At 42.3% G+C, this 10,027-nt stretch overlaps 1 protein-coding gene across 4 annotated transcripts in view; it reads left to right on the top strand.

Annotated features, from left to right (window-relative positions):
* Positions 1-10,027, top strand: part of ttll7 (tubulin tyrosine ligase-like family, member 7) — an 84,606-nt gene that overhangs the window by 10,591 nt on the left and 63,988 nt on the right. For all 4 annotated transcript variants that reach the window (XM_005734926.1, XM_005734927.1, XM_005734928.1 and 1 more), the window contains exons 2-6: positions 2,272-2,693; positions 2,961-3,092; positions 4,816-4,937; positions 7,364-7,431; positions 7,687-7,845. In XM_005734926.1, the coding sequence (XP_005734983.1) occupies positions 2,669-2,693; positions 2,961-3,092; positions 4,816-4,937; positions 7,364-7,431; positions 7,687-7,845 (506 nt within the window). In that variant the 5' untranslated portion in view covers positions 2,272-2,668. The remainder of the gene's footprint in view (positions 1-2,271; positions 2,694-2,960; positions 3,093-4,815; positions 4,938-7,363; positions 7,432-7,686; positions 7,846-10,027) is intronic.

Below are 10,027 nucleotides of genomic sequence, written 5' to 3'. Positions count from 1 at the left end.
ACAAACAGGTGAGATGTTAGAATGCTTTTATTTTTATTTTAGTAAACACTCAAAACTTACAATAGACAGCTGCTGGGGTTTGGAAGAGAAATGAACAAATATTTAAAATCTAATCAGAATTCTTGGAGCAGCCTTCGGGATCTCCGTGTATTAACATGCTGGATTTGCTCCCGCTGAAAATGTCAACTCCCAAATTTAAATATTTTTAATGTTCTGATTTAATTCATAGTCAGCTGTTTAAATCAGAACAGGTGAAGTTCAAAACTGACAGCTCTCCAAGACTTCAATATTAAATAAAATGGTCCAGTTAAATTGAATCTTAGCCAGACAGATTTTCTCAGGAACTAATAAAACACTGAAAAAACCAAACATTAACATTTAGAAGTTACCTAAGTGACTTATATATCATGTTTAACCTGAGTAGCGAAAGACCGGGGGTGTTGAAAACGACGTGCCGGGAGTCCGCTGTTCTCGCCGGCCCTGGTGAACATTGACCTCCCGGTCAGCTATCGAGCTGGTGGATAACAGACGTCTCCGAAAACGTCTGAGCGCTTTTGCAAACATGTGATGTCTCGATAAATCGAGCAGATATTTGAAGCTTCCACAGCTACATTCTCGCCTGAAATATCTTAAAAGTTTATTTTGTGACCCAGAAAGAGGAACATTTCAAACTTTTTAGCCGCTTTCCGCGGCTGAGTTTTGGATGAAATGCATTCTGGGATGTTTGTCTGCACCAAGTTGACACAAGTCACCACCGATGCGTGCTCGATAAAACGGGAGGAGCGAGAACACGTTCTGGAATTTTTAGCCTACTTGGCTTGATGCGTACTATGAATTGGAACAGTGCTTGGTCTGCGGCTGATGACACGTCACAAGTCCAGTTCTCATCTAGAACTGGTTTTCAATGACCAAGTTGTAAGGCTGCATGACCCAAGGAAGTTTCTGTCCTTTAGTGCACAGACATGGTGCACAACATTTAGATAGCTGGGACACTGAAACTAAGACACATGTAGAAGTACAGATGCTAAAGGATTCGTTAGTAACAACAGTGCAGGTTGATAAATGAATATTCAGCTCGGATGGAAACATGTATCTTCAACTGATACATCAAAGCACCAACTTTTACGAGGAAACCCTGCCAGGTTTCTTTTAATCTCTGCATTCAGTTTCTCACCATTTCAACCACCGTCTTTCTTTACAAGCAGAAAATGTTCCGAAATGTATAATAGGTGATTACATAATAATAATAATAATAACTTTATTTATAAAGTGCTTTCAAACAAAGTGCTGAAAAAAGATAAATAAATAAAAGCAATACAGAAAAAACAATGCAATTTAAAAACATACATACAGTATCCAGCATCCATGTAGTATATACAGGTTTCTCAAAACCACGATAAGCTCATGCTCAGTGCAACACACAACCACCAAACCCTAAAAATCAGCTCTGTGTGAGCACACTCAGTGTATTACTTGTTAATCCATCACTGGATTAAGTCACACAGATTCACGCTTGTGCAGTTTAGATTTTCCAACTGATGCTGCCTTCTTTTTTTACAGCTAGAGCACAGGGACTGCTGAAGTCATAGGAAACTTAGAAACACACACAAACAATGCAGGAAATGAAGCCTAGTCCAACACGTGTCACTGTGAGGCAACATTACCAATCATCGAGACACTGTGCTACCCGAGCAGCGACCGTTTTAATCTTCATAATGGTTGATTATATTCAAAAGAGGTTTAAAGACACACTCCCTGACCACAGCCAAATAATAACAGAATCTGGCTGGTGACTGGTGTTAATTTCCCACACAGTTTATAGCCCGGGGCATGTTTTTAACAAACCACTGTAAAGATGCCATCTGTTTGAATGAAGTGACCTCCCAGGCATACAATTAAACCCAGCTGGCACAAGACACAACGAGTAGCAGAGAACTCTTTACTTGACATCCACATTAATATTTCACAGTGATTCCAAATAATGGCAATTATTGCTGTAGCCATCACACAGCTTTATCTCATTAGTAGTATTGCAGTTTCGCGGCTGTATGGAGTCCTGACTGAACTCTGTCCAGTGTCAGGTTGGCTGATGTAGCCTGGGTTAGGCCTGTGTGCTGCTGCTGGAGCTGCTTTACATCAAAGAGCACGTCCAGTGCGCTCCAGTCGAAAGCACACACTGATCCACGCTGTGCACTGCAGTCACCCTTTGAGCAGTCAACCTACTACTACTGTTCTGCAGCTGTAAAATATGGTTTTTCTTCTCCTCCACAGGCATTCCTACCCACTCCCCTCCCCCCCCATCCACCCCCTCCCCACCTTTCTCCTGCTGGGGATGTAAATAAGCTGGGGTTGTGCAGACCCTTGAGAAGTCCTCCCACTCCCGCTCTTCCCAACCACTGCTACCCCCTCTGACTTCCCTGCCCACTCACACTCTGCTGCTGCCGCCGCCGCCACTGCTGTTCATGCAGCTGAAAGGTGCCAGGGAGATGCTCAGATGATCCATTGGGTCGTTGTGAACCACTTCGTCCACACAGCCCTAGACAGGGAAGACTAACTAGTGTGAGTGTGAGAGAGTCCTTGGGGGTGCTGCGAGCACCCTGTGAGGCCCGCCCACCTGCCAAGCCTGGCAGAAAGCTTGGCTTGTCCCTTTACTCCTCCAACCCCTGAGATGCCCTCCCCTCCCAATGATGGAGGTGAGTAAGAGAGATTCAACTTTTTTGTGTGTGTGTGCATACACCACCTATAAAAGTACACATTAGCAGAAATACACACACAAATAATTTAGGGATCATGACGCAGGGAGCTACGCCGAAATAGATGCCGAAACCATTTACATTCTAGCCTCATAAACACACCAGAGTAAATCCCCTGCAGAAATGAGCAAAATATATTAGAAGACTCAGTCTGGAGCACAAGCTGTGACTGTATCTAGCCTTGTTGTATGTTTTCTCCTCCTCCAGAGGATCAAGGAGCGTCCCCCGTGAACAGGCCATCTGTGGGCTCCTACCAGAGCAGCGGGAAGAGGAAGGTGCACACCAAAAAGAAAAAAGGCACCATTACCGCCAACGTCGCTGGCACAAAATATGAAATTGGTATTGTAATTTGCTTTCTTGTATTTATTATTGAGAAGCATTTGAAATTATTTGACAATAGAAAAAAAACGAGTAAAATAAACATACAAGCCACTGTCTGGTGTCGGGAAAGATGAAATCTTCTCTCGCCATGACTGAGGAGCTCGTAAAAGATTCCACTACAGCGCGTTTAACGCAGAGTCTCCGAAATTCAAGCGTCTGAATCTTTATTTTGATTCATTCCTTGTGAAAATTTCATTTGTGAGTGAGACCAGCAACTCGTGTGGTAGAATTAATGTTCTCTGACAAGGTGAATTTCTATTAATCTCGGAAACAGCCCTCAGTACGGCTTACTCTGTCTGTCAAAACCCCACAAAATCCAATCACAGTGTTTTCTCAACAATAAAATCTAATTTGCTGCGTTGGATTGTTTTTAAAGATACCACCTTTATTTAATAGCTTCAGTTAAAACTAAAAGAGTTGCAGTCCAGCAAAACACTTCTCAAAGAGACAGCTTGGCTTCATATACATGCATAAATCTTTGTTGAGGTAATATAACTTAGAGGTGAGCTTTTTTAGATTGGCTGAAATAGCATTGTAAGCATTCCTCCCATGTTCAATATACTATGTGGCAGCAGGGCTCTCAGGGGTGAACTACAACCTATGAAACTAAAGAGTCAGCAGCAGAAAGTAGAAGTTGGATGCTGCAGGGATCTTGCAGGTAGATGGAAGTCCAGCTGTGAGTCAGTCAGCTAGCTGTGACGAGACCCTCACAGTGGCCATTCTGAGAGTAGAGCAGAGCTATTTTGGAGGGAAATTAACACTAAGGGCCAGATAGATGGCTCATTTTTGCTGTTACCTTTTTTTGCAGCTGTCTTTTTCTGTTTCAGAATTGATAGCATTACGAGAAAAGGTTAAAGGTTAGGGAGTATGTGGTTGGAAATCTGCTTTACACACACTGAGAAGGGAATGCCGACTCTACCCTGAGGATGTCGATTTAGTAAGATGTGTAAGAAAGGCCGATTAAATCTTTTTTTTGGACTCAAAGCCCTGCTAGTAACTGCAAGCATAGGCCTGCTGTGATGTAAACCCTTCCTGTTCCAGTTAGCAAAACACTGTGAGCCTCTACCTACGTTAACAGATGGATGAAGTCACATCGGAAACACGCAACATTAGGCAAGCCTTCTCCAGGTTTGTGGAGGCTTTCAAGAAATTAATTAATACCTTGTTTCGTTAGGGCATATGAATTTTTCATTACTCGCTGAATAATGAATAGTTGTTGGATTAATGTCCAAATGGGCTTGCCACCTATCTCTCATACTATGGGGTTTCCAGTGGGATTTGAATGCATTACAGACAATTAATTTATCTTTTTGAAGAGAGGCATTACGATTGGCTGCTCTGCAACCATGCCATGAATGGTAAATATTGCTGTGAGCTTTTTGATCTATAATCTCCGGGTCTCATTCCTCCCCTAATGTATGCAATAACAAAATTTAAGCCTTGCAAAATGTTTGAGTGAAATATTGATCTGCAAAGCAGAAATAATTGATTTGTGGGTCCAGGTCATTTCTTATTCTTATTCTGCATCAATATCATTGAGTTGTTTTGCCGTCGTGGATATGTATAGTCAATCCTCTGGGGGTGTTTTCCTAAAATCAAAGTGTATGTAAAGCTTATTTAAGTGGCTGCATGTCTCACTCTATTAATGGAATACAATCTAATGAGAGTGTTTCCCTCACAGTTCGTATAGTCATCAATGAAATGGACTTCATCAAGACCCGTGATGATGATGAGACTGCCAACCTCATCTGGAACGACTCAGCTGTGCAGCATGAGAAAATCGCTGAGCTCAGGAATTATCAGGTATACATGGTTACCATGTTAAGTCAGTACACCTTTGTTAGTGGTTCAATAGCCTAGAGCGGCGGTCCCCAACCCCCGGGCCTGGGACCGGTCCGTGAGCCGTTTGGTACCGGGCCGCGAGAGTCGAGGCTCAGGTGTGAAATGTCTGGTTTTCAGGGTTTTTATCGGTTTTCAGCGTTATTTTGTTATCGTTTTGATCGTTAACTCGGTTTTCCTGGGTCTTTTCACGTGTGTTATGAATAAAAAAGGTCGGGGACCGCTGGCCTAGAGGTAATAGAGGAGAGCTCTCTGGATAAGGGTTCGATTCCTCTGCTGACCAGGAAAATATGGCTCTTAATCTTTGGAGCTCAAGAATATGGACCGAGACGTCTGAAAAAGATTATTATTTGAGTAGGAAAGGTGAGATTTTACCTTCCTCAAGAGTTTAATTAGAAGAATGTGAAAGATGCCTCTGATTGAAATGCACTGTCAGTAAAAACAAGATTTAGATGCTGTAATAACCATGCTGCTTATAACTGATTTTTCTATTAAAACTCTACTTTTTAAGATGCCATAGACGTTTCTTACATAGTCAGAACAAACTATTAAATGAAATGTGAATAAATCTTAGCTACCAGAGGTTTGCCAAGAATTAAAGATAGAATTTCAAAAAAAGGTCATTCGTGTGTGTGTGAAGAAAAGGAGGGTTCGCTGCTTTATTATCCTTCGGTTGTGTAAACCACAACATGTGAAATTTATAACGTGTAAACCTGCTGACGTTTAGCTTTTGATCAAATAAATGAACACAGGAAGCATCATATGTACACTTTAGGAAACAGCTGTTTCCATGAAGATCGTGACTGGGATTGCTGAACCTGATGAACCCAAGTGTTTCTGTACAATGTGGTCAATCCCACCCAGGGTCTCTTTGCAGTACCAGTCTGCCTTATTTCTGTCTACCACCAAATGACAACTATTAAACTGTGAGTATATTTAAAAAAGAAAGGAGGTGAGAACAGATGGGAAGGAGGCGGTATTTGGAGAATTTTGCTGGAAGACAACTGAATGAGAGCATTCAGTTACAATAATAAAAATTAAATAACAATTAAATAAGTCATAATAGGAACAATTTAATAAAATATAACTGAACAAAAGGAAAAGTGATAAGCTGGCAGAAGACAGAGTCTGGCTTCTTGGCCTCCTTAAACCATCAGAGGAGTGAGAGCAAATAGTAAGGCGGGGTGAGCCCAATGAGAGCGAACATCTTCCACAGAGACGGGAAGATTGACGGGTAAACTGACAAGTTGTGAGCAGCAGGGGATGTTTGGGCGGGTTTCAGACGTCACCTGTGAAGTTGATAAGAAGGCCCTGAACAACAAGAGTTGTTCTGAGTTCTCCATGCTGGTCTGAGAGTGATCTTACCTCTGTTTGACCCCCCCGCCCTGCTGAGTGAACTTGGCTGATCCCGGTCAGCTCTGAGCATTAGCTATCCATCTTCTCGAGCGCTTATTTGATTAGACTGGGCACTAATGATCGATTAAATCACAGGCTAGTCAGGAATAGTATGGCTTGTTAGGAAAGGGGCAGCAAGAGTTCAGCTAAGTAGATTGAATATTACAAATAGTGTAACAGCTTAACATGTTGTAACGTGGCTAATGTTTCACGTAGAACTGGTGATGTCAGGTTTTTTCTTTTTTTTAAGTGCTCCCTCACGCTGCCGTGGTGCTTCATGAGATAATTTTTCAGAAGAAAAGTAGAAGTCCCTCAACAATTGGTTTTGATTTCCCCTCACGAGTCACGTCGTCTCGCAGCATTGGCATAATTGTGCAATCTCTTCCGAATCCCTAATTACGTCTGTCTCGTTTGGATAATAATCACGCATTCCCTTTACCCTCTGCATCCTTGTTTTTTTTCCCTTTTCCCCTCCCTTCTCCTACTCTTTCTCCCTCTTTTAATTTTTCCTTTTTTCCTTTTAGTGATGTACTGTGAGAGTTTGCTGTCAAGTTTCACTTCATATGAGCCTAATTAACGCCCCTGTTCAGGCTCATTTGGTCAAAGAATACAGAAAACCCAGAGTTTCTCCTATACCCCCACCTCCCTTTCGGCACATTCAAAGCAATTCATTCAACTGTCACTGCAGGAGCTTGCGATGCAGAACCAATTACCTTGGCCCCTCTGAGTTGAGATTGATCTTTTTTTTTTCCTCGCCTCTTCCCTCCCCAACCTTTAAAGTATAAAAAAAACCCATGGTAAACTAAATAAAGGTTAAGAAAGGTCTCAGCGTCACCTTTTTGTTTTGAGTCCGTAATTGGGCATAAATGTCAGAACATTGTAAGCTCACTTCAGGTTGCTGCCTTTAATGTGCTCATTTTTATGAAGGGGTGGGGGTGAAATTGAGTGGCGTAATGGCCCTAACAACATTATTATGTCTGCTTGTCCCGTCGCAGAGAATTAACCATTTCCCTGGGATGGGCGAAATCTGCCGAAAAGACTGCCTAGCAAGAAACATGGCCAAGTAAGTTTTTTGTTCCTCTCTTACAACACCGGCTAAATTAGAAGACGAGTTGAGTTGTAGATGTGCGTGAAAGCCTGCATGCGCTACAAGGTACAACAGGGTGTCTGCAGCACTGCACACTTAGGAGACAAACAAGTAGACACTGCAGTGAAAGCACAACCGCACCTTTAAAAACTACAAGTGGCTGACTCTAGATAGTTATAAAAGGAGAGAATAAAACACATTTATGTTACTCTCTTTTTTTTATCTCTCCAGAATGATCAAGTGCCAGCCTCAAGAGTACAGCTTCATACCCAAAACCTGGATCTTCCCTGCTGAGTACACTCAGTTCCAGAACTACGTCAAAGAGCTACGCAGGAAACGCAAGCAGAAGACCTTTATAGTCAAACCTGCCAACGGAGCCATGGGTCACGGGTAGGTCAGAGGCTAGCGAGCGCGCTGGTGCAATCTGTACGCATCCAGAGGAAAGCGGAGCGAGCAGAAGGAGAGAGTAGCTGAAGGAGATGATAAGTAAGTGGGTGAAGGAGGAAATTAGCGCTAGAGCAAATGGAGGACAAGCACAACAAAACAAGGCAATAAGAGGTTTGTGACCCTGACATGGGTGTCTGTGGAAATAGCATTATAGCTGGGACCAGATTGAGTATTTGAGCTGAGAGGGTGTGGTGAATCTCATTGTGGGCTTCATTGTCCTCGATGGTCACACTCTCCATAAATCAGAGGTTATCGCCGCCATTGGAGGACACACACACATGCACACATGGTTGCTGGCAGTTACTGTAGTTCCCCCCCTGAAGGTCTCTGCATGTGATTATTGGAGTCCTTTATGAGGCACCATCAGCAGAGACCAGTCAGATTAGAAAATGGACAACGATGGCTGCTGCAGGGGACTCCGTCTCTCAATAGCATCGCTTTATCAGAAGATGAGCCGGCTGTGGCACCTGAATGCATATTTCATACTTTGCGGTCCCATGGGCTGAGTGCCTATCTCATGCTTGTGATGTCATGCGCCCGTTGTATGTTTTGACTACAGGAGGGTTGAAACATGAAGAGACCAAATGCAAGCACAGAGACTTGGATTTTTTTTTAATGTATGAGGTACACGTGTGCACTGTAAGCAAGCAAAGAGACAAAACCCCGGCAAGCAACACAACTGACCTGGTTTGAACTGTTTAGCTTTTGTTGATGAGCAACTTGAGTAACTTTCAAAGATGTAACCAGTGATGTTTTTGGCATTATATTGAGAGGTGTGCCTAAAGGAGGAGGCAGACAAAAATTATGCAAAACAGTGTGCGTTCGATAGATCCTGAGGAGGTCCAGGGGGTGGAGGGGCACGGCGCTCTGATGATGCAGCTCATTCTTTTTTTGCTATTTAATATCAAAGAGAAAAAGGTAAATATCCTAAATTGTATTTCATATTCTGACATGAAGCAGGCAGTCAGGGTCGATTTAAGCTGTGTGGTGCTCACAGTCACATAGCCAAGCGGAAAGGAAGTGAAGTGGTTTCGGTTTTAAATATTCAGGCCAGGCTGGTTCTTGTAGCTAATACAGTTTTATAGGATAGAAAAATAAATAAATGAATAGATGGAATATTTTTAGAGGCTAAAATATGGGAAAATAATCTGGTTTGAATGTTGCACCATTTCTATCTCAAGCTCTGTAGAATATGTTGAAATTTCTGAAAATCCCAGATATTTATTTAATATTCTTTCTGACTTATTATTCTTTGAAAATATGATCCCTGAAGTGTGTGTATGAAGAAATCCTTTGGAGTGCCATCATCACTGGCGCCAATAGGTGGGGATATTGAAGTACAAATAACTCAGCGTGCTTCACCTCTCCCTCTAATTCTCTTTGAATTTGTCCTTTCTGGTATAATGTGCGCATTACTTATAACTCCATGCTGCACTAAGCCCTTATTTATTAAAGAATAAAAGGCAGCAAAGGCTGAATTATTGCAATACATTAAGAATATGAAAGATGATGAGTTTAGCTCGACCACTCAACGGCAGGCGGCTCACAAGATTAGATTTTTCTCTTTTTTTTCTCCTTTTTTTTTGCATGGTGTGACGCGGCAGGAAATTAAGTTATATCTACCCCCTGTAATTTATTTTTCCGTCAACCAACTAAATGAAGTTATTGTTTGTGTCTGAAGCCCAGCTTGTTATAAGGGAAACAAAATAAAAGCGCGTGCAGAGCTTAAAAAGGCGAGATCCCCTCCAGTGCCAAATTAAATAGGCAGGGGAGAGTGGGCCGTGATTATCTGACACCCTGGCTCATCAATCATGTCGTCTCCTCTGCTACTTCCACTCGACTAACTAACACTGTTAACCCTGTCTTCATCATTCAGCTTTCTGTCTGCCTGTTTGGAAAGCCCCTCACATCGTCCATGAAATCCCCCCTCCACATAAAAACTGAAAAAACTTTGAGTGCTGCAATAAGCAGGCAGGTAAAACGCTCGTCTGTAGTAGAGAAGTCGCCGCTAATTGATAAACCCAAAGTAACAGCGACATTATACTCGAGTAGATCTACAAGTAATGAATTTTTTTTAATCAAGCTTAGCTAAGACCTTATTTGATCATAACCTGAAAGACTAAAT

This window comes from Pundamilia nyererei, unplaced genomic scaffold (genome assembly GCF_000239375.1).
Source record: "Pundamilia nyererei isolate P.nyererei 1_Seehausen unplaced genomic scaffold, PunNye1.0 scaffold00061, whole genome shotgun sequence".
NCBI lineage: Eukaryota > Metazoa > Chordata > Actinopteri > Cichliformes > Cichlidae > Pundamilia > Pundamilia nyererei.
Note: the sequence above shows the minus strand (reverse complement) of the source record. Positions and strands in the feature narration are given on the sequence as shown.